Genomic DNA, 24,855 nt, shown 5'->3' on the forward strand with positions numbered 1-24,855 from the left:
ACAGCAGAAGACAGCAAAAGGGACAAGGGGTTTTCCTTCCTTCTAGGCTTTGTTTCGGGGCTATCTTCCATTGCACCCTGGAGTTTCCACCATCATTGCACCTTCACATATTCCATGCTTTAGCTTGGCTTGCTCAGGATGAGCATGGTCCACTTTTTGGTGTTTTATCTTGTGATGTAAACAGGAATTCCCTGCCAAAGCACAAAGAAACCCCTTTCCTATCCCTGAAGATGTTAGTCAACCTTTACTATGAAGATCCTGCTTTGTCACCTAATTTTCTCCATCTGTCAGACTAGGGAATTTTGTAGTTGACACAATAGTCTGTGAATTGTATGCTGTTGGCTCCATGACAGCCAATTATTCTCCAGAGCTGGGCTGCAGGTATCAATCAGCAGCTGTTTGTGAGCCACGCAGGGCTCCAGTGTTTAACAAAAAACCTCTTTTGAAAAAGGGAGAAGGGGAAAAAAAAAGGCATTAAAAAGTCAGGAAGTATTTCAGCTTCCTTATATATGTGGTGACAACTTTGTTTGGTGATCCTGTTCACTAGCTCATAGGGTTTTGAAGTGTACATAATTGTGTAATCTGAAGAAGGTGGGGCAACCAGAACTCCACTGTGGAACGCCAGCTTTTTGTTTAGGGAATGGTGTGAATTATAATGACTAACATTTGTGGTTAGTAGTACTTTCTTGGTCTTTACCCAACACTGTATGCCCTCAGCCAGTGAATAGTTTGGCCAAAATGCTCTGGGTAAGAGGACTTGATTGGTAATGACCAAGAAGGCATTTTGGTGGCTGAAGAAAACTGGTTATGGGAAGAAGGTAACCAAGTTGGGCTGTGAATGTCTTCAGTGTTGAAAGCAGAGTTTTCCTCAAAATTCAACTTGGAAAACTTTCAGTTTAGTAGACTATGTGAAGATGAGGAGGAAACCTCAAGTCTGGACCATCTGTTTCTTTCTTGATATTGGTGTAAAGATGCTGTTGAGTAAAGAGGTGTTGGCTTATCTTCACATAGCATTTTGAGAAGCTGGAGATGCTGACGCTTGAAATAGAGTAAGGAATTTAGGAATTTTGTTTCTTGCTGCTGGTGACTGTGTGTAGATTCACAAGGAGTTAACAGTGATACCAATGAAGGCTTGGCATTCCTAGGAAGTGTTTTAACTTTCGGATCCATGTGTATCTTTACCATTAACGTAGATTTTTCGAGGATTTTTCTTTTCTGAGATTTTAGCCACAGAACAGCATCTTTTAAAAGATCTCAAACTGTCATGTTGGAAGAAGCTTGAAATAACATGTTAGAGTGTTTTTTTCAATATATCTATCATCTCAGCTCCACCAGAAGACACTTGGGTGTAAGATTCTTTGACAGTCTCATGATGCTAAAGATTTTGGCTTCTGATGGATGATAATTTGAACAGCAGTTAAAGGATTTACAACTGAGGCAGTCAACATGGCAAAGAGACCGTGGTCTCCTGTGTTGTGGAGAAATCAACAAGAAAAAGAGTATGTGGAAGACCTAAGCACAGGCTTTTGAAATTCTTAGAGTACCAGAAGTGATTCTTCAGAGACTTTGCTGTTCTTAAGATGAGGTGCATTGATAAACACATCTTTATTAGAAAGAACTGTGTATAGTATCTAGAGAATGTTTTCCAAGAGAGGGAGATTTTGGTTCCTAAGCAATCCCCCATGCCTTTTATTTTCAAAATTCCCTTAAAAAAATAAATTAAAAAAAAGTGTAGAGCTTATTGCTTTTGAACAAAGGCTGCCTATTAGGATTTTTTGGAACAGCTGCCTTTCATAGAGTTTGGTTTTGAATATTGAGAACTTTTAAATCTTTCTTCAAATTTGAAAACCCTCATTTTAAAATTTTAAATACATTTTAATAATTGTATTATTCTAGTATATTCTTCACCTAAAGGGTTGTCAAGCATTGGAATAGTTTGCCCAGGGCAGTGGTGGAGTCACCATCTCTGGAGGCGTTTACAGAGGTTGTGGACCTGGTGCTTAGGGACATGGTTTAGTGGTGAGCTTGCGGTGTTCTAATGTTGGACTGAATGATCTTGGAGGTCTCTTCCAAACAGACATTCTGTGGTTCTGTGATTTCAAGAAACTTTGATCTAATCCATTTTTAGTAATTTAAATATTTTTTCCTTCTGTTTAGTATATTGTTTGCATAACTGATTTTATTTTTTTCAAAGGTCAGTTATGTTTTAATTTGTTTCTGAGATTCTGCTTTCCTGCTACCAATGCTAACCCAAATGATTTAGATATGAAAATATCCTGTTCTATCTGTGTAAAAAGGACAGTTATGCACAAATTTCTAGGTTGTTTTGAGGCATAGGGGACAGAATATGATTCTCTGTAGTGCAGTGTATTTCTTTGGGAATTTCTAAATAGCACAAATTCTTTGTTAGCATATTATGACCTCTAAAGCCTTGTGGAACCTGAATATGTGGGTGTAGGTGTTAGGCCTGTGTTATTCAGGAGCATTTCTGTGCAAGAAGAGAGAATGGTGGTGCTGGGTATTTTGTTGTTTGCATGTCTCACTCTGAAATTATCAAAAGTCCTGATACCATGTAACTTCGTCGATTGTGAATTGTTCTGCATGTTGCTGGGTTTTTGCATCTTGTTTATCCAAATCTCACTCTGGTATTTAATGTGTATACTGTTAGGTAACAACTACTGTTGTCATTTGCTTTCAGGTTTTTTTCTAATGTCATTTGTCTCTGTGGTATGAGAGCTTGCTTTACTGTTTTATACTTCAACTACTCTCCAGAGAGTCAGTATTCAACATGAAGGTTAACCTCTGCAAATGCTACCATGTTCAGCTCAAACCATCTGGAGGCCATGTTGGGACTCTTATTTGTCTTTATTAGAGACTCATTATCTGTCAAATGGACCAGTTGTGGCCTTTGTGAGAAAAGTCTACTCTGTTTATAACATGTGCTGAAACTTCATGAAAGGCATAAAGAAGTGGCATATAATGGAGATGTCTTGATTGAATACTGGACATTATTGTTATTGTTCTCTCTTGATGTGCCTTATCTATGCTAGGAGGGGGTTCTTGAAAGAACACTATTCCACTAAGTGGCTGGGATATTTTAGTCTGCCCTTATAAGGGTTTAGCATCTGCAGCTGGATCTTTGATGTGCTCATGCTTAGCATGACATGCAATCACTTGGTGAAATTCTTGAGGTAGTGATTCCATGGTTCCCATCTGTGTTCCTGAGTCTGGGAGTTTCTGACTAATTATACAATTTTCTCTGTACACTGTAGGAAACAATTCCATTTTGGCTCTAGAAAAAGGGATTGTTTTGGACTGGAATATAGGATTGCATAGCTTTTTTTCATCATTAACCACAAATTCCTGTGAAAACTATTGCACTTCCTCTGAAGATACCTGCTCTTGGCTTTTGGTTTCCAGTGTCATTAGGAATAGTCAACACCCACAAATAGCCCAGAAGCCCTAGAAATTAAAAGGCCTACCCAAAATTAGTCATTAAGAAGTCAAGCAAGATTGCATCCCTAACAAAACAGCACCATCCCTGGATTCCTATTCTTTTCAAACCCTGAGGGGAAAAGATGGATATACTGTGAAGATGGGATCACTAGCAAAGCTGGTACAACTGTATCATAGACTTCTGTCCACACTAGAGGAGGAAACAGCACAAATATATGTGCCTGTTCAAACAGACAGAACCTAAAAGCTTTCTTCTAGGTGCTGCAAATAAAACCAGTGCTTGCATTCTCTACCTCCTAGCTTGCATTCTCTGCCTCCTAGTAGGCAGACACAGAAATCTCATGTATAAGACTTCAAGGTGACCAAGTATGTTGCGTGCAACTTGAGCATCTTTTGCAGACAGGGTCTGACAGTGAGAGATCTTTCAACAATTATTAGACAAGTCTGGGAATGGCCTTTTAGAGTGTGTCAGCTTTTTGTACTATACAATATGATTATCTGAACATCTTTTTACTCATCTTCCTCTAATGTCAGGCTTTGCCTGTCATCAGATTTAGTGTTTTCCTGGAGAAAGATATCATCAACCCAGATTACTGAGGAAAGCCTAGGTATTTTCTGTAGTTTCAGAGGTGTAATCACAAATTCCTTGTTCTTTATGCTTAATTATAGTCTCCCAGCTGGCCTGCTTGGTCAGCAACTGCATTGCTGCCTGCTGGGGAAAGAGGTAAACTGAGTGATTTGGGGCTCTCCCACAATTTTCCAGTCCACCACCTGCTTTGGAAGTGGCTGTAGAACTGCCAAACATGCTGAAGTGGTTAAGTGTACCAGCTCCTAAAGAAGCTGAAGGGGAGGAGTGATTCTTGCCTGATGAGTTTTCAAAGGGAACTGAGACTTTGAAGTTCTGTTTTAGCAGCTGCCAGGTATGCTGCCTCAGCCTTGTGGAGTGCTTCTGCCCCCAGCCTTCATGTATTGCATTCTTGTTTACAGTGCCAGGATGGAGAGAGGGAAATACAATAAAATTAATTAAACCAAGAGAGTGGGCATTATTAGTAGTGATACTTTATTGTATTTTACTCTTTGAGTTACAGTGCCTTGTGCCATGTGTCAGTGAAGCACCCTGCACTTGCTTAGGCCTATTAGAGTAATAAATGTATTTCACTTTGGTTTTCCTTGCCTTTCTAATTACTGCTTCATCACCTCTCTTCTGCTTTATGTCCCCCCCCAAATAGTCATAGTAATTTAAATCTTTTGTTCTGTAATGGCCACATAAAATAGGCAGAGATTTACATCCATGATGCCCCAGAACTCCTTGCTGAGACTAGAGGGACCAGAACATCTCTCCAGTAAGGAAAAAGGGAGACAGAGAAATGTGGTGGCTAAACCAAAGCTTCATATAAAGCCTCAGTTAAAGCAGGAAAGGACACCACTCAGGGCTGTATCTGCTGGAAGCAGTTATCTGGGAGCTTCCCCTCTACTCACTTCACTCTGCCAGAAACAAGATGCTGTAATGAAGTTCATTCCACTGCATATTGAACTTCTTTATGATAATGTGAACTCCTCTGTGATTTTTCTTGTTGAAACACTGAGTTACTGGAAATTCTGCAGGCTGAGCTCTGTTTTCAGGCAGAGAGGTAGATAAATTCCATTAGGGGATGGGAATTTATGGAACAGCATTAGAAGTGCAATGGGGACTGTATTCTGTATAGCTTAAAACAGAAGACCAGCAAGGATTCCAAAATTGTCATAAACTGGAATAGTCTCTTCTGGCAAGGCAAAACGCTTCTGTAGTATTAATCCTTGGAGGACGAAGTGCCAAAAAAATGGGGAGATTCTTGCTGTTCACTACTTGAAGAGCTTGCTTTTCCAGGTAAGGCTTTATAAAAATAAGTCTTTCAACTCTTTTCTTGCAGTTCTCCCAGTTTTCATTTCCAGCTTCTTTCAGTTTCTGGAGGCAGTAGATGGGGACAGATGCATAGGCAATTTTGGGAAGGAGATGCACTGTTTTTTGTTGCGGTGTGTTTTTGTTTGTTTGTTTTGTTTTGTTTTCCAGTGCTGGCTATAGATTTTTCTCTTTTCTTTGCTGTATTAAAAATTAATAGCATATAATTAAAAAATGAATGTGTTATTCTGTTCTGAAGTTATTTTTTAGTCTGCATTCTAGCTATCAACAAAGTACAGTAAATGTTTTCAAAAAACACCTTGTGGATTTTTAGGGCAGAATTCTTTTCTGAAAAGTAGTTTTCTGCAAGTAGGGTTATCTCTGGAGGATTCTTAGAAGGTACACTACAAACCTGGACAACTTCTGTCAGCTCTAGCTTGAGAAGAGCATTGCTAGGAATTTGTTCTGCCTTGGCTGAAGTAACCAGTTCAAGAAAGAATCTTCCATTACAGCTAAGGAAGCAGGGTGACTGGTGGAGAGAGGGGAAAAAATAGCACTTACCTTTTACAGTACAAAGATAGCATTGTGTGGCCATCATGAGGCTTGCAAGGATTCAAAAAAAGCTAGCTGTAAAACAGCTAGCACCACAACCTCAGGATTGCATTGGTGCCAATGTGCCATGCTGCTTTTTTAGGACGGCTGAAAGTCTGTATGTCATGGTTTGTGTATAGTACTCATCCATGATCGCTCTATCAGTAGCCTTTTTTCTGTCTTTTCCTGCAATGTGTGTGGCAGGATGGTCTCATCTGTGCATATACAGTTACAGGGTCAACTTCTGCAATAGTTAGTAGCTAGTATTCTGTCTTTATGAATCAGAGGGTATTCCATAACAACCCCCCAATTATGTTTTATGTAATCGCTTTGTTACAGACTTGAGAAGGTGTGTGCTGACACAGTCAGCTCTTCCTATTCTTTCTCTAACCCATTGTTAAATGCTCAGGGAGCCACAGCAGGTGAGTTGATCTTTGTACAGGAAGCAGAGGTAAAAAATTTTCTACCTTAACTCCAGTAGAACAGAACTGCAAAAGAAACCAGATGAGAAAAAATATTCTGTTTAACAGGTAGGAGGTCTCTTTCAAATCCTGTCTATTTCTTACCATGTCTTGTTACTTTATCTAAAGCTACTTGAGGGACAAGGAAAGCAGATACTACATAGGGAATGAAGTTTATAGATGAGGAAGATAAGAATGCTAGCGATGCCTCTTTGGCTAGCATGTAAGTGCCATTTGGCTTAGAGGACTGTGTAAGTCTGTCTTCTTTTTTATTGGGAAACTTCTTCAGCTTAATTACATTGAAGCAGTGTTTAGTTCTTGTTTTGTATTTTTTTCTTCTTTTACTCTATTTCAGCAGCTATATGTTTTGCAGCTTTAGTTGTGTTACTGAATGGTAGCAGCAGATGTATCTTGCTGCTATTCTACCTCTTTGACTTGGAGCATTTCTCCTGATACAACTGGCCCACCTAGCTTCCAGGTGATGCTTTCCACAATCCCTGATTAGGTGAATTTGTACATCTTTGCTCTGGAAGTGTATAATGGATTCTGGCCTTCCTTTCAGGTATATAGACTATAAATGCAGAAGTATTACTTCTTTGGTGAAGTTCTGTTGTCTGGCTATAATTCTTCATCTTGAAATATATAGGCATGATGTCAGGGATCTGTATAGTTCAGCTTGCTTTGTCCCCACAGACAGACAATCTAAGATTTATCAAGTCTTCTCTGAGAAACACTCAACAGAGGCTCTTCATCTACCACATAACAAGATGATAGATGTACTGAATGTCAAGCAAAGCTGATTGCTTTCATGAACTTCAGTGCAGTTTTTGTGGAATCTAGAGGCTTCTATTGTTCTTTAAACATTTATTTGTCTACTTGGTATTTAATATTTAGACAACAGAACACCTGATGTCAGGAGCATATGACAAATCTATTCCATGGTCATACAACACAACTAAGAAAAAGTCTTTAGGGCCTCAAGTGGTGTGAGACCTGGGCAGCAAAACTGTAGAGGAACCCTTAAGGCCCTATAGTGTGATGCCATCCTATGCTGTGTACTTTGGCAGGCTAGTGGTGGCAGGAGCATTTAGCTCTGGGCAGGGGCAGAGTACTGTCTGGGCAATGCTTTGAGTACTGTCCCCCATCTCATGAATTCTAACCATACAAAACTCAACAGCCTGGTTTTTGCTTGTTTGTTTATTCTTCTCAAGTGCTCTAGATTTCACCAGTTTAGCCCAGCTGTAACTTTTCACTTGCCTCTTGAGACTCAAACAAGGGGCCTAAGCTGCTTTCTCCATTCCCCATTCTCTTATTCAGTGGGATCTTGCAGCTGCTGCTTGAGCACATACAGCAAAGAGCACCACACTCTGGGAAACCCTACGCAGGAGGAAACTTAATGGAAAATGTTAAGGAGAAAAAAATGTGTTTGATGGACTTTTAATATAAAAAGAGAGGAAAAAAAAAAAAGGAGGAGGGGGAGATTTATTCGCTGTAATAGGAACCAAATGTTGGCTGGGACAGCAGCTGCACTCTCACTCTTTCCCTGTAAACTGTGTGAGCGGCTTTTCAAAGGAGGCATTACAGGGTGCAGGGCTAACTTAGTAGTCCTGACTTAACCCTTGGCAGTCTGGAGAGAGATAGGAATTATGGGTTTCCAGGAGACATTAGTAACATTAATTATAGCCCCAGCCATAAGCATGCTTTAGACAGATAGTGCTGCCCATTTCCTGTTTTCATCCTCATGTGCTACTGCTGCTATTCACCCATAAAATGCAAAAATCTTATTGGATAAAGCACTAAAATGATGTATGGCTAGGAATAAATAGAGCCCATCCATCTTTTGCAGTTTTGTTCTCAAGAGATGTGCCTACCATGACAGAAGAAAACCAGAAGAATGTCAGTACAAGTCACGTTTTGTGTTGATCCACTTGATCCTTGCTGTGGTTGTACAGTGGAACCTCTGCAGTGAGGAATACTTCTTGCATTTCTTTAAGTGGTGAAGTATTGCATCTAAGTTTCTGGTACTTTGAGTTCCTGGAGTGTGTATAGAAACTCTTAGAAACTCTGCCTGGACTAGGACAAGTGATCAATTTTAAGGTGGCACTTAACTTGTTGTCTAAGTCTGAATGACTTATTTAAGCAATGTGGAGCTAGACCATGCAGTGAAGTAACTTCACTCAGAGTCTACCTGCTCTGTCTGAACCTCATTAATTAATAGTTGAAAATCTGGGGGAGAGGGATGTCATGACAGTTCAGACAGTTGCAGGATGCTACTAGGGGCCCAACAAAAATTGGCTCCACTGAAGAGTAAATTATTTAATTTCATTTTTTAGGACTGGTAAGTTTAGGGCTCCTGAAAGTAAGAGCTTGATGATGGCAGCTGAATCTGGGAATAGCTGAGGTAGATTAGGCCTTGCCTGCAGAGGTTTTCCAGTGCTCCATGATCTCACCCTGCCCTTCCCCTGCTAGGCTGTCACTAGGCTGTTTTGATGCACCTCATTTTTAGCCTGATATACACATGACCTTGCTTTTCTGTGGAGATCCAAAACCTAAAATACACTTTGTTCCTGATCTGCAGCAGAACTGAGTAGGCAAGGCAATTGCCTTTGTTATAAGAAATTCTTATAACTGTTGTTATAACTGTTGTCCAAATGCCAGGTTTCTCAATGGCAGGGAGACAGCAGGGTTACTTTTTAGAAGGCAGGGAGCAGGAAATAAATTATAGAGCAGCAGATACCAGAAAAGAAGGAAGCCCATTAACTTTGATAATACTTGTAGAACAAAGTGAAGGAGCAAGAAGGCAGTGGGCTTTCCCTGTATAGCTGTTGTGCATGCACATCTGGAATAATATGCTCAGTTTTGAGCAGTTGCCTAGCCTCAAATACTGATAAAGTGGCAAAAGTTCAGAGAAAAGCAATATACAATCAAAGGCCAGAAGGGACTGTATTGAGGAAAAAGATAAAGGGAGTTGAGCATGCCAATGCTGGCTAAGCTTGAAGGAGGCATAGCTCTAGTCATGAAAGTTTAGACCTGGAATAAGAGCAAGATCATGCAATAAAACAAGAAAACATAAGTTTAATTTGGAATCTCAGGGAAAATGCTTGACAGTGAATGCATACCTGCCTGTGGAGTTGTGCAGCTAAGAGTGGACATGGACTCCTCCACTGAAACATGCACTAATCCTGCACTACAAAGAGATAAATTGGATGCTTTTGCTCACATCTTTGTTTTTGAATAAAATTCTTGTAACAACATCAACTCTCTCAGTTGAAAAGGGGAATTGTAAGAATAGCAGAGAGGGACTCCTGACATTTGCTAGTAATTATGCACATTAAAATGTCTTGGGATGCTTGAATTGTGCCTCTGGTAGCTATTACAGTTAACCTGTGAATGGATTTGGAAGTTGTAGTTAAATCTCAGAACTTTTCATGTTCTTTGACTAAATCAACCCAGTCCCAAGGCTTTGCATGTTGACCTTGTTCATTTTCTGTTCTCTTAAGGCACAATGATACTGATGATAAAAGCTTTTTGTGTAGTAGCTTGAGCTGCTGGGAAAGTGGGGAACTGAAGAACTACGGTGAAACTATTACAAGATGCCTTCATCTGTGCCTTATCACTAAGAAAAAAATTGGTTGATGGCCTGGGATGGAAACTCTCCTACATCTCTGCAATACCTTCACATGGGAGATTGTATTTGTCACTTTGAACTGGATTTGAACCCAAAATGCAGTTCCTCACTTTTATTGTGCCAATGCAGCCTTGGCAGGCTGCTCATTAACTTTAAAAGCTTTTCCTTGGCTTCTGTTGCAGAGCTCAAAAGCAGTTTGCAGGCCAGGTGATGGTATCCTTGTTTTATACTGGCCAGATGCTTCATGCCCTTCCCGATCCCCCAGGTACCTGCACCAGGGCCAAGATCTGGACAGCTCCCCATGCCTCAGAAGATATCCAGAGTCTCTTCTAGGAATATTAAGAATGCTTTTGGAAAGCTATCTTTCTTTACCTTTGTAACATAGCTGCTGTATATTTTAGGGGCTTCTATGTTGCAGCAATTAGAGCTACAGACCATGCTAAGTCACTCTTTCATTGATAGTACTGGTAACAGCAGAGGACAGGAGTAAACCATTCTCAAAGACTAGTTGCTCTGTTTTTCAATTTTTAATTTATTGCATTTGAAGCTGAGGGGAGGGAAAGAGGGAGAAAAGACAAAGAAAGGCCTTGAGGCAAGTGGCGCTGTGAGAGGCCCGACAGTCCTGCATCCCAGCCAGGCCCCCAGCGTCCTGGGCTTTGTCCCACTATGTTTATCATTGCTCCATAGCCAGTCCCAATCTAGGGCCTATTGTTAGGGATGGAAGAAACATGTAATGTGCCAAAGAAAATGTTCTGTGTTTTTCTGAGTGCCTGAACATAAGTCAGCAGGATGCTGGGAGCTGCCACACTAGACAGAATCATTAGTTACTATGCCAACTACTTTCTAGCAGCTGGTGCCCACCAAGACTTTGTACTGAAAGCTTCCTGAGCTTGTCTAGCACCTGAATACCCTGTGGGAAAGAAACTGCTGCCTAAGGTTGTGTTGTGTTCCATGGCAAGGTGGTAGCACTGATTTATAAATGCACTGGGTCCCCTTATTGCCAGCAATGGCCCTTGTTCATCCATAACTCCAGCCTTTACATTAAACGATGCAAAATACTTCCATTGTAAGCTTGTTCCCTCATTTAAAAGGAGGTTAATTCATTTCTCGGTTAGCTAGACCTCCAGCTATACTGACTCCTGCTGTGAAACTATCAGTTCTCACAAACTAAGCAGAGTTAAACATAGAGGGATATTCTTCAAGAATGCTGAATTTTCACAAGTAATTTGAGTCTAGTTTGCATTGCCTTTCAATGGGTTGTAGGCACTTTTCAAATGTTTCAAAAGGGCCTGCTTAGTAAGTGATATATGAGGAATACTAGTATTGCCTGCCACACAGGAGTTGCTATCAAACCAGTGCCCAACTGTGCCATTGGAAGAAGGCTTCAGTTGAAAAAGAACTGAAAGCCTGATGTGTAACATTTAATTATATTATTAAAAATACCTTTTTTTTTTAACATTGGGTTGTTTAAACCATGTTTGTATCCAAAGTATGTATTAAGAATGCAAATTATGCGTAAGAATGCATATATTCTGAATCCCTTCTACTTCTGCATTGCCTTCCCATATCCTGATTACTTCCTTGTAGTTTCACTGTAGTAAAGATTTTTCTTTGCCGTGTCCTCTGCTGTTGCCTTCCATTGTCCAATATTACTCGCCGCAGCAGTGGCTGTATTTGTTGTCAGATGTTTGAATGAGTTACTTAGGCATGGTGGATGCTGGAAATGTGGACTATCATTAGTAGTTGCTCTGTCATTCTTTTAGTATGGACTTGCTGTATGTCAGATAGTTCTTCATAACTACGAGATTCTCAGTGAGTGGTGTTCTGTGGTCAGTCTTCTTTACATCTTCAGTCCTTGGTATTTCTTGCAAATCTGTTTGAACTGGGAACAGAATCCAGCTCTCTTCTTTCTTATAAGATAGCTGATAGCCACATCCCTTCTGTATGAAAGCTGGATTTCATGGAGACTTTTTTTTCCTGTGGTCAACGAACAAATACATCAGTATTTTATTAGTATTTCGTATTTTAATACACTAGCATTTGTTCCTAGTACAGGTGTAGGTTGTTGATTGCATAAGGGTTGCTTACACCAGAAAAAGAGCTAAGGAACTGGAAAAGAGAACTAGAGTAGAAAGTCAATTTGGAACCAGAAAACGTGGGGATGAGTGGAGGGTGTTCTAGCGCTTTTAGGCTGGGTTACAATCAGAATAGCACGGAGATCTGTTGAAATTGGTCTCAGAAGCAAACCAATACCTTTTGTGATGCAAAAAGCTGCAGCAGAGAGGTCTTATGCTGCCAGTGAAGAGAAAGAGGGAATTTTGGCCCAAGCTTTATGAAAACTGCAGTTGAAATAAAGGAACACAGTGGGTTTCTTGCCAAAAATACTGAGTAGCCCTAAGAGCTGCTGGAAGGACAGAATCTTGCTTACAAAGGATGGGCCATAATGCCAAGGCTGAGATTTCCTGTACATAGTGAAGGCCTGAATCCTGGCCAGGTCTCTAAACTAAGCAGCTCATAAGTAATCCTGAGCAAGCTGTGAGAAGATTGCTCACAACCAGCCTGGCTGACAGAACAAAACTCAGTCTCTTCTGGTGGCAAAGGCAGAAATTTCTATTTCCTATTTGCATGTGTGTGCATCTATGCCTGTATCTGTCATCTGTACATGTGAGCAAATGAGTCGTTCGTGTTCAAGCAACAAGCAGGGCTGTGAGTACTGACTCTAAATCCTTGTGTCCATTCAGGGTGTGTGTGTTTTCCTGGTTATTTTTGTCTTCACCTAGAATGGTGTGAGTTCTGAAAAAGCTTTTTCCTTCAGGTGGGGGGTATTTATATAGTCTCTCTACCATGTGAACTCAGTATTATCTAGTAAGGTATGAGGTCCTCTACAGCTCTTTTCCAGAGTTCATTACTGTGCTGAGCCTGTAGAGAATTCCTTGAGCAGAAGAGCTAATTTCAGGAAGGTTGCTAAGGTGCTGTCAAGCTTTGATAAACCATCTGACAGACAAAGACTGAGAATAGGAGCTGCACCATGGTGCACCCCCTGGAGCATGGCAAATAGACTGAGAGCTAGAGCGTGTCTGTGGTGGCAGCATATCAAGTCTCAGATCCAAAGCCCTGTTCTCCTGGACTGGGTAAGCTTTGCCTTAGATGTAATACAAGCAACTTGCTCACATGTTATATGTGGACTTTACAAAACTACAGATGAAACATACCTCTACAAAAGTGATCTTAAGTCTTGCAAATATGCAAGCTTTCTGTTGTCAAGCATTTAGTGCTTCTATTATAAAGGGTTGAAGTTACGTATCATGAATTTATAATATTTCTGTCTATAAAGAATCAAAACCCATGGAAGCTAACAGGAGCACATCTAAACCAGAAAGATTCTGCAGGCCATGAGAGTAAAATCTACCCAGGCAAGAAACAGTGTTTTCAATATAGTGTCTTAAAAAAAGTGTTGCACTGCATCATGTGGAGAGAAGGTATTGGAACTGCAGGGAGTTGTGTACAAGACTGTATATGCTGCAAGAAAATGTTAGCCAAAGTTTTTGTGGGTTTATTTAGTTTTTTTAATTTAGTTCTTCACAAGGATTCATATGACATAGCTTCAACAGTGTTTTCCTGGGTAGTTTAAAACAAGCTTATCTGGGAAATATTATATCCCAAATAATTTATTTTGGGCTATGGATCGTATGTTGGTTAAAACAGAAAAAGTGGATTAAAACAGATTAGAAACCAAATTAAAGCATTTGAGAGTTCATTGAGTTAATACTTTGCCAGCTATCTTAAAAAATAACAAAACACACACACACAAACCCACAAAACCAAAAACCCACAGAAATTAAGATCAAGGAAAATGATACTAAAGTTCTGCCATTCAGCTAGTGGCTCTCACAGTCCTGCAGACTGCAGTCACTGTACCTAATTTCTGTGGCACAAAGCCAATTTGGCTATCAGCATGTCCAACTTTAGTAGAGTTTTCATTTACATCAGTAATTGAATCTCCTTCATTTCATCTTGGCTTTTATGTTTTAGAAAAGAAAACACTCATTCTGTAGCTTCCCAAGCATTCTTTTGGATCAAAGGATGAGTTTTATGCATTGCAGGTTCTGAGCTGGAGGTAGATATGACAGAATTTGGAACAGAAATTCATTTCTAGAATTATATATCTTGAAAAAATATGAGTACCTTAAAGAGTGCCTGACTGAATTCTCTACCTTCTGGCTGAGGCAGGTTTAGTTTCAGATCCCTGCTGCATAAGCAGTACTGGCTGCATTTTCACAGACCAGATGGACTATCTGGTTCAATGTGCTGCTCAGACAATAGCTTGTGGAAGATTCTGTGGGAAGAGCATTAGGTGATGTTGTGGAGTGGCGATATCTCCCTGATACTCTCTGGGACCCCAGTAATCAGTGATTTTCTGGCCAGGATGTGGTGCCTTTGTATATAAATAGTATTAGTGGCTCTTGCTTCTGTGAGTTTGTCTAATAATTTTTGAACCCCTGTAAATTTTTGGTGTCCCTAGCTTGCCCATAGTAAGAAGGCATCCACAGTTTAATTATGTGTTGTGAGAAAAACTATTTCCTTTTGTTTGTTTTAACCTGCCCACCTGATGACTTCATTTGGTTTTTCCTATGCCTTTTATCATGATAGGTGAGTAAGTGTTCCCTATTCTCCTTCTCCCCGAAGCTCATAATTTTATAGATATTTTTAATATTTCCTTTCAGTTTTCCTTTTTCCAAGCTGAAAGGTCCTATTTATTTAGTCATTCCTCAACATATAAGCTATTCCATACCTTTGATCATTTCTACAGCATTTATTTGTACTTTTTCCAGTTCTACTGTATGCTTTTTGAGAAGGGAGGAGGAACAGGGGTTAGAACTATCCTCAGTATGCAACAGATAGATGCAGTTTTGGTTTATGTGGTAGTGTTCTTGGCTTTGTTTCCTGTGCCTTTCCTCATAATTCCTGAGTTTGCTTTTTGAGAGTATTTCAGTTTTCATAGAAACATCTATTATACCTATAAGTATAAGGTTTCCTTCCTGAATAGAAATAACTAGTTCAAAGCTCATCACTGTGTAAAACTAGGACTGTGTTTCCCTGGGTACATGACTACATTCAATTCAATAATTATGAAATCTACCATTTTAACTTTGATCATTCAGCAATGGGATATTTTTTTCACACTTCTCAGTGACTTTCAGTTTTTCAGCAGCGAACTTTTTTTTATTTCACTCTTTTTCTCAGATAACTTATACATGTTTTGAATAGCAGAGACTATAGCACAAATTCTTGTGAGACACCAGTGGTAATCTCCTTCTATTGTGGAACCTGTCCATTGATTCTAGCTCTGGTGTCATGTGTTTTAACTAGTTACAAAATCCAGGAGAGATAGTCCCTTTATCCTACATTGGCTTACTTTATTTAGGAGCGTTTTGAATGAACTCACCAGATTTTATCAGCTGAGAAATGGCTGGTGTGAAAGAGTTACCCTAGGCAAGTGGACAAATACAATTGTTGTTTAGTTCAAAACATACTGACCGGCCACCAGCTGGATTTAACTGTTTATCACAGCTCTTTGAGCGCGGCCATCCAGCCAGTTTTTAATCCACCAAAGAGTCCACCTGTCTATGCCATGGCCACTAGTTTTCAAGGAGTTTGCTGTGGGAGACAGTGTCAAAGGCCTTGCTAAAGTCCAGGTAGACAACATCCACAGCCTTTCCCTCATCCACTAGGTGGGTCACCTGGTCATAGAACAAGATCAAGTGACTCAAGCAGGACCTGCCTTTCATGAATCCATGCTGGCTGGGCCTGATCTCACCTGCTCTTGCTGTGTGAGTGCACCCAAGATGAATCGTTCCATAATCTTCTCTGGTTCCAAGGTCAGGCTGACAGGCCTATAGTTTGCAGATCCTCGTTTTGGCCCTGTTTCTAGATGGGTGTCACATGGGCAAGCCTACAGTCATCTGGCACTTCCCCTGTCAATCAGGACTGCTGGAGCTCCTCTGCCAGCTCCCTCAGCACTCTCAGGTGAATCTCATCCGGTCCCATAGGTGTCCAGGTGGCGTAACAGGTCATTAACTGCTTCCTCCTGGATTTTGGGGGGTTGCTATTGCTCGCCATCCCTATCAGGAGGTTGAGGATAACGGGTCTGACTATTAAAGACTAAGGCAAAGAAGGCATTCAGTACCTCAGCCTTTTCCTCATCCTTGATAGCAATGTTTCTCCCTGCATCCAATAAAGGGTGGACATTCTCCTTGACTATCTTTTTGCTGTTAATATATTTGTAAAAACCTTTTTTTTATCCCTCACAGCAGTGGCCAGGTTGAGTTCTAGTTGTGCTTTTGCCTTTCTGATGTTCTCTCTGCATGACCTAGCCAGATCCCTGTAACTCCTCTTGAGTTGCCTGCCCCTTTTTCCAAAGGTGGTAGACTCTCCCTTTTTTCCTGAGCCTCTGCAAGAGCTCCCTGTTCAGCCAGGCTGGTCACCTTCCCTGACAGCTTGTTTTACAACACATGGGGACAGCCTGCCCCTGTGCCTCTAAGACTTTCTTCTTGAAGAATATCCAGCCTTCCTGGGCTTTTTTGCCATTCAAGACTGTCTCCCAAAGGACACTCCCAACCAGTGTCCTGAACAGCCCAAAATCTGCCCTCTGGAAGTCCATGGTAGCATTTCTACTGACCCCCCTCCTTACTTCACCAAGAATTGAGAATTCTCATCATTTCATGGTCACTAAGCCCAAGACAGCCTCCGATCACTGCATCACCCAGCAGTCCTTCCCTCTTTGTAAGCAGGAGGTCTAGCAAGGCACCTCCCTGGTAGGCTCATTTACCAGCTGTGTCAGGAAGTTATCTTCCACACACTCCAGGAGTCTCTTAGATTGTCTCTTCTCTGCTGTGTTGTATTTCCAGCAGACATCTGGTAAATTGAAATTCTTCACGAGAACAAGGGATGCTGACTTGGAGACTTCTGCCAACCACATGTAGATTTCCTGATCAGTCTCCTCATCCTGGTTGGGTGATCTGTAACACACTCTCAACAGGATGTCTGCCTTGATGGCCTTCCCCCTAATCCTTACCCATAAGCACTCGACCTTACCATCACATTTGTCAAGTTCTATGCAATCAAAACACTCCCTAAAACACAGTGCTACTCCACCACCTCCCCTTCCCTGCCCACCCCTTCTGAAGAGCTTATAGCCATTCATTACAGTACTCCAGTCATGGCTGTCATGCCACCACATTTCTGTGATGGCAACTATGTCGTAGCTGTCCTGCTGCACATGGCCTCCAGCTGCTCCTGTTTATTGCCCACGCTGTGTGCATTGTAGATGGCACTTCAGCTAGGCTAACAATCCTGCCACAATTTTGGGGAGAGAAGTCCTAATTGCTGTCTGACCATTCCCAGCCACTTCCATGGTTACTAATCTATTAGTGGGCCCTGTCTTTTTGTTTTTGACTGGGCTGTCTTACTCCTCTGTTGCTGAGGAGCTAAGTATGGAGAATGACCCTTTAGTGTTCAGAGTTGTTGTCTTCAATTTGCTGTGGAAGGGGTACATTAGGTTATTTTCAAGGGAGAGTACATAGGGCTGGCAATTGCTTCTGTTCTTGTTTGAAACATCCTTTTGAACATTTTAAGAGTTTGCTGGGATAATGAAGCTTGTGGGAGAAGGTACAACGCATTCAAGGGAAGCTGCTACTACATGCTCAGAGAATCTAGGGTGTAAGTTTTGATAGGATCCTGAAGCAAGGAGATTGCAATTAACTCCCTTGCCAAAACAATAACCTACACCAAATCGTGGCATGAAAAAGATGCAAAGTATCTTTTGCATTCCAGTTACTTATGACATGCACAGGAAATGTCTGGACAAGGGAATTCTGCCCGAGGAATCCAAAGGAAGTATTTGGAAAGAGAAGTTGAGGGAAACATGACAGAGGTCAGCAGAAACTTGGAAGCTCAGGTATTGAGGCTTGAAGGTTTTACTAGCCAGAGTGTCAGGATTCAGCGTGTCATATGTCATCCTGTCTTGTGAGCTCAGGACGTGTGAGCTGCTGGGCCATTGGAGCCTCTTAAGGAGACCTTATGATCCTCTCAGTCTGCCACCTGCTCTCTGCAAAGCCTCTTGGCCTTGTGTAGAAGTGTGTTGGTGCTGCCTTCTCACTGAGGCTTACAAACTTCAAAGCAAACCAGTAAACTCCTGTTGGTACTTATCATGTTGCAGGCCACAGCTGAACTCCCACCATATAACCCTGGGTTGTAAGAGCTCCTGCTTCTTTAGAGGCCTCTTCTCTGGGAAAGGCTTGCATTACTCTGATGATGAAAGAAATGAGTGTATCTTCAGTCCCCTCAGGTCTTTTGGGTTGTAACTGTATAGAAACAATATGCCTCTCTGTAGTTATCGTACTGCACGTCTGTCTTCTATTGCACTCTCACTGCAGCATGTTTCCTTAGTGTAAACCTTCTGTTAACTTATTAACAAAATCTCTACAAATCCAAATAAATAATTATTTTATTAGTATTGGGAATCCTTAGCTCTTTTCCTGCTGCAGCTCTGCCTCTCTTCGATGCTGATCAGCCACAGACATGTTCCAGTTCAAAGTTTTTCTTCTTTTTTTCTTTTTTCTCAAGCATGACATTACAGCTAATAATACAATCCCAGGCTGGAATTCAGGAAACTCCTTAGCAAGACAGCACTTGGCACCTCTAGCAGGTGTTGTGCTTGCTGGGGCTACTTAATACAAATTCATAGCTGGCTAAGTATTAAGGGTTTTTTAGGAAGCAGCAGTGCCTTGTAAAGCAGAAGTTTCTATGTGCAGAGTGGTGAAAGCGTGATGGCTCTTCTTTTCTCAGGGCTCCAGAGAATCATCATTTTGCCTGGGAAGGAGAGTTGGAGAACAGTGTCTACAACAAGTTGACAAAGAGACCGCTGGCACATCCCAACTATCAGCTCCATTTTGCTGTGCAGCAGCTTCAGCAGCAGAAACGTCAGTCACCACAGCTGTTGGAGCAAAGCCAAGCCCGACACCAGGTAACTAAGAAAAAAATCATGCCTGGGATGTAGCAATGCTGAGTCTTGGATGTGCAGGACCAATTTGGAGCTAGTACATACGGCACAGCTTTTGTGAAGGAAGTAGCTTTTCATGTGGGTTGCAACAAAGCTAATATTACTGACAGTGATTTTGGCAGCACTTTGATGCTGTAGTTCCCAATGGCTTCTTCCACTGCGTTGGCATTCTCCTCCATTTGGCTACTGACATGCTGCTGCTTGCTTTTCTGCACCAGTTCAGGGCATCAGCTTGTAGGGCCTCAGACAGCCTTAGAACAGTATACAGACTCCACAGTTCTTTGTCACTTAATCTCATCACTGGTAATACGTTCATGCTCATACTTGAGTTCTTAGGTAGTATGTCAAGCTGGGTCACTGTTGCATTTCAGTGTTTCTAAATATAGACTCTTGAAATTGTGTTGGCAACTGTGTTCTCTGTGGCAAACAGACCCCATCAAGGCTTCATCTTGACTTCTCCTCCTGGATTTGTTATCACATGATGCAGGTATCAGCTTCTTTACTATGAGGCTGACAGAGCACTGGAACAGGCTGCCTGGAGAGGTTGTGGAGTCTCCTTCTCTGGAGACTTTCAAGACTCATCTGGACATGTTCCTGTGTGATCTGCCCTAGGTGTTTCTGCTGCAGCAGGGGGGTTGGACTTGATGATCTTCAGAGGTCCCTTCCAACCCTGTGATTCTATGAAAGGACCAGTTTGTTAAGGGGATTAAAAATGATCTAGGAGAATCTTCATTCTTTTGAAGGAATGCGTTAATTTATTTTAAGAGCCATCACTGTGCAGGAGGCATGGCCACTGACCTTAATGCCAGATTCAAGTTTTCTCTGCAACCCTGAAAATCTCCAGGCCTGCTACACATTTTTTTATTACTACATTTAAGATCTCCTTTCACTGCTTTGCACGGAACTGTCTGATGGACACATGACTCTTTTGTTACAACTGCAAGAAGAAAAGATAGGCTAAGTGTCTAAGAGCTGGAGGAAATTGAAAAGGGTTTGTGTTATTCGTGTTCTGGATGACACCTAGATGCCAATGTGTCTGGAATAGCATTTCCATCCTGCCTGGGGAAATTTTCCAAAGTTCAATGAGTTCATTGATGCAATCATTACTTTTCTTTGTTATTATGGAGGGAGGTGTGTTCTTCCTTCTGTGTGATATCCAAAAGGCTTCCCTGCTAAAGGGAAGGAAGTCTTTGGGTGAACTAAACTTCACTCAGAAGAGATTGATCTACATTAGGAAGGAGCTATTTGCTGGACAGTCTGGCAGGACTGGACTCCAACAAAGCCAAGAACAGAACTAAGATGTCAGGATCTGAACAGCCACTCTCCCTCCTGTGAAGCAGATGAGTCACTAGTCTGGGTCCTTGAGAATAGGTTATAGGCAAATTGCCCTCATCGTTTTCTGGGAGCATCTTAAAAGAGTGGCCCTTCTGCCTTTGCTCCTTACACTTCTTTCAAGGCCCTCACTTAGCCATGCAGTTTCCATCTCCAAATTCCCTCACCCACAGTCTCTGTGCCCCCTCTGTGAGCAGGAGGTCTGGTCTTCCTTTCATCTCCATCCAGGGGGCTCTGGGTGGGCAGCTGTGGCTGCTCATGAGCTCAGGAAAGGGCCATAAGCTGGCTTGTGTCTGTGAGGAGGCTGGAGCTGGCCATGGGGCCTGGCTGAGTCCTCTTCTAATTGCTGACATTGAGCTGATGTTATTCTTGGCCTGGGGCAGAGCCATTACTCAGGAGTTTCTGTTAAAGTGATTCTTTGTTAAACCTCCTCTCACCCCCACAGCATCCCCCTCCTTTCTCTCCCTCCCTTCTCCTTCTGAGCCAAGCAGCTTGGAGTTGCAGTATTCAGGCCATTGCCATGCCGCAGGGCTCAGGCCGCACTGAATTTGCTGAACATGGGGGCTCTCAGACTTTCTGGAGTGAAAACCACATCTTAATAAAATTATTGTCTCTTGGACACTTCCTGTCCCACTAGACATTGCATGGAGCCAGCCAGACCACCCCTTCCAGTCACAATTGCACTGATCCTCTGATGCCCCTCCCAATCACTAGACTGTCCTCATCCCGGTCACTCCACTATGCTTATCTGTCTATCTCCTGCTCTCTCTTTAGTTTCTGTCACTAACCTCTTCCTTCTACTAGCTAGATTCTAAGACTTCAGCCCTCTGTCTTGGCCTTTCCAAGAACTGCCTTCTCTTTTCTGCTGCTTACACACTCCCTGCCTTACATCTCCTTCCCACGTTTCGAATTCCACCCCACATTTTCCTGCTGGCCAGAATTTGTCCTCTTTTTCCCCCCCACAGCTGATGTAGCTTATCCTAGCCTGCATCCTAGTCAGTGTCACCTAAGCTACCTATCTCCTGTTGCCTGCCTTTTCCCTTCTTTTCCTTTCCACATGTCAGGGTCTGCTCCATCGTTTGTTGTCTTGCCTACTATGGTCAAGTTTCTCAGCCTCCTCTAACAGAAGAAATATATGCCTGAAACTAGAAGGCCTGTCACTTGAAAGGGTGTAATGATCTCTCTGCTATGGGGAGTACATGGAGGATATCTCCAAGCCTGTTTTATCTGATGGCTCAAGTTCTTGTTACAGTTGGAAGGCAGGATAGCCATTTGTCAGTAGCTGAAGTGCATTTATTAAGGTATCTCGAGGCATATCCTGAGTATGGTATGACCATACAACATGACTGGATGCCAGTCTTTCCTTCTCTCTGTGACAAGTGGGCTAGCAATATGTTTGCTGATAGCATGTGAACAAGTAACAGAAACACAATGATTAATAATACAGGCAAAGGCTTCTGCCAGCGTATTAACTAGCTGGATATGTTGGAGATGAGCTGGGTGCATTGGAAGGCATGGAAGACTCTAGTCAAGTTTTTGTGTAGTAGAAACACCCCCATCTGCTGTGCGGGGGATGTGTTAGCATGAAAGCTTATTGCCTGCTGCTTTGTGGCAGCACCCGCTTTTGGTTGACCACTTTCCAGACCCTTAAGAATTATAACTTCTCCTCCAGGCGTTTAACAGTTTGCAGAGTAGCAGATACTGTGTTGGTGGAAGAAGAGGAATAATGACCATCAATTTTCACTTGTATGTGGAAGTTACTTTGTGCATTGTAGTATGATAGAAATAGATCTCTGATGTGAGAATAGGTACTTCATTCCCTGGACAAAAAGAAAAACACTGAACTTGAATGGATGAGAATCTAACAAACGTATGGATGGAGTGATAAGGTCATAATACAGAGCTTGAGAAAAGAGAAAAATAGGGCAGAGTCAGAAAGCAGAGACAAGAAGCTTAAGTCTAATATTAACAAAATCAAGAAACAAGAGTTACAAAATCAAACCAAAATACAAGAAAAACAGGTTTATAGCAGTATTTTTAATGTTTAAAGGAGACTTCATGTGACATGTTATGACCTAGATGTTAGTATCACTGCTACAGTTGGCAAGGCAGTTATTATACCATCGTTGTTTATTCTCTAATTGTTTCCTGTACTGGAAAGATGCCATTAGCTGTTAGGGAGGTTCCTCCTTTTCTGTGTGGCTATGTGCTGTCTGCTTTTATGCCAAACATTTCACATGGGGAAAAAAGCTAAATTAAAACAAGAAAAGTACAGTCGAATAGTGGAATGATCCCCATCAGTCCTGCTTATATTAAAAAAAAAATCTCACGTTAAACAAGATATAATCATGTTAACAAGTTGTGTGGTCAGATATGATCATATTTTCAATCAGAAGTTTAAGTAGATTTTATGCTATAAAATGTTGGACTAAGTTAATATTAAACAATTCTCCTCTCAATTATTTAAAACCAGTATGTGTTCTGAAATATTCCTCATTTTATGAAGCTGAGCACATCTTTTTCTTTTAATGTGTGTAACACACTACAGTTCCCTACACTTTATTTAGATCTGATTGGGAATGTTGAGTATTCAGAATAATATTCCTAGAACTACATTATTCCTGCCTGAGGACACAGGGCCTCTTTGAATGCAGCCTTAAACATCATTAAACTGTTTTTTAAACTATTATATATTGGACTGCTGTCAGATTTGCAGTCTCTCTTCCCCTTCAGTCTCATGTTCATTCTTGTTTTGTAGCTTTCTCCCTCAGATTGTTTTCCCACTAAATGTGCTAACTGCCATTTTTCCTGCTTGAGTCTTGTGATACTGATGAGTCAAAGACTCAGTCTAAGAAAAGCAGAACAACTGTTCTGAAAGCAGTAGTCTGTGCTGATTTATACCAGCTGAAAGTTTGTCCCCATGTTTCCAATCCTGTCACTATTATTAGAATTATGGTAATGCCCAGATTTAAGTGTCTTTCCATACAATGATATGGCCCAATCCTTGCCCCAGAGAGCTTCCAGTACCAAAAAGAAAGACAAAGGAGAATGCACCAAGTCAACTTATTTTAGTATATTTTAGTTTTGTCTGAAGAATTTAGCAAAGAAGACATGCTTCACAACAGTCTGTGCATTTGCTTCTCTTCATTAAGTGTTCCTCTTGCTGCAGTTTAACACTGTGGCAGTTAATAGTACATTTTGAGCCTATTCTTTATAGCCACTTCATGAATTTTCATCTCAACTGATTGTTGCATCCAAATTGATTTAACTGAATGCATTAATATGTGTTCAAAAGAATCTCCATTAGACAAGTTGTAAGACTCCAAAGGTCTTCCAAGCCTTTTGATTCTCTGTATTCTTGCAATGTCATCTGAAATACAGTTGCTTTTCTTGAAGTGGTGGTTTTTATTTTGTTGGGTTTGCTTTTTTTTTCCCCTTTTTGTTTTAGCTTAAACCCTTGTCATTGTTTATTGCTTACAAACATCTCAGTTTCCAGCGCTAGTGATTTGGAACTAGCTGCACAGATCTTTATGCAGTACATGTGTATGTGCATTGGTTCTCATACACTGCTTAGACTCATTGTTTTCAAACTTGCTGATCCAATTTAAACTGAATGACTATGGGACAGACATCTCAAAGCTATGTTTCATATAAATTTCATGAAAATAAAGATCTATGTATCTGAAAAGGGTATTCAACTACTGTTCCCATTAAGGCAAAGGCTGCAGCATGGGGCCACTCCTAGTTAGATAGCAGAAAATTAACACAAGAATGGCCCAACCCCATGAAAAGAGACATAATTTGGGGCATGCTTTATATTAAGATACTGTAAGATTCAGCCTCAAGTCAGATTCACAGGAAATGAGCTTCATTACCTCCTCTGGTCACAGAATGAACATGTTTTTGCATGCAACATTTGTTCCGTTACTGTGCTAGGGATGGGTGTTAGATACAGGGATGGTAAGTGCCAGGAACATTCTTTCTGTTTTTGAAGATCATTAATATATCTGCTTTTCTTCAAAGTATTACAGTACCTCCCTTCTTTTAATCATGAGCTGCCTGAACTCAGCTGCTACTTGCTAATACTCTGCATTGTTCTTACTGACAAGCTGTACATGTAGAGATTTTCCAAATAAAACAGATAACACTGTGTATGTTGTTCATGTGTGGATGTGGAAGAAAGGAGAGGTGTGATCTAAGGAGGCAAATATGGGATTGCGAGTCAGGAACTTCTCTGAGCTCTCAGCCTGGCTTTTCATGTTGTGTTAGTCTGTGGCTTAGGGAAAATCACTCTCTGTCATTGCTAACATTCTTCATGTGCCAGACAGGGTTAATGCAGTCCTGCCTCTCTAGAGAATCATGCAGTTATACTTTATTTTTTTAAGCTAAAAAGTCTCGTAGTGCTCTTTTCAGGTTTGTAACTCGAAGAACTTGTCAGGGAAGCAAA

General features: G+C 41.3%; 1 protein-coding gene across 10 annotated transcripts in view; it reads left to right on the forward strand.

Moving 5' to 3' along the window:
- Nucleotides 1-24,855, forward strand: part of TTLL5 (tubulin tyrosine ligase like 5) — a 137,456-nt gene that overhangs the window by 91,097 nt on the left and 21,504 nt on the right. For 5 of the 10 annotated variants that reach the window (XM_051621465.1, XM_051621467.1, XM_051621468.1 and 2 more), the window contains 2 exons: nt 8,234-8,383; nt 18,863-19,040. The exons of 3 other annotated variants lie outside the window; for them this stretch is intronic. In XM_051621465.1, the coding sequence (XP_051477425.1) occupies nt 8,234-8,383; nt 18,863-19,040 (328 nt within the window). The remainder of the gene's footprint in view (nt 1-8,233; nt 8,384-18,862; nt 19,041-24,855) is intronic. 2 more of the 10 variants (XM_051621470.1, XM_051621469.1) reach the window with 1 other exon arrangement.

Source organism: Apus apus, chromosome 5 (assembly GCF_020740795.1).
Source record: "Apus apus isolate bApuApu2 chromosome 5, bApuApu2.pri.cur, whole genome shotgun sequence".
Taxonomy (NCBI): domain Eukaryota; kingdom Metazoa; phylum Chordata; class Aves; order Apodiformes; family Apodidae; genus Apus; species Apus apus.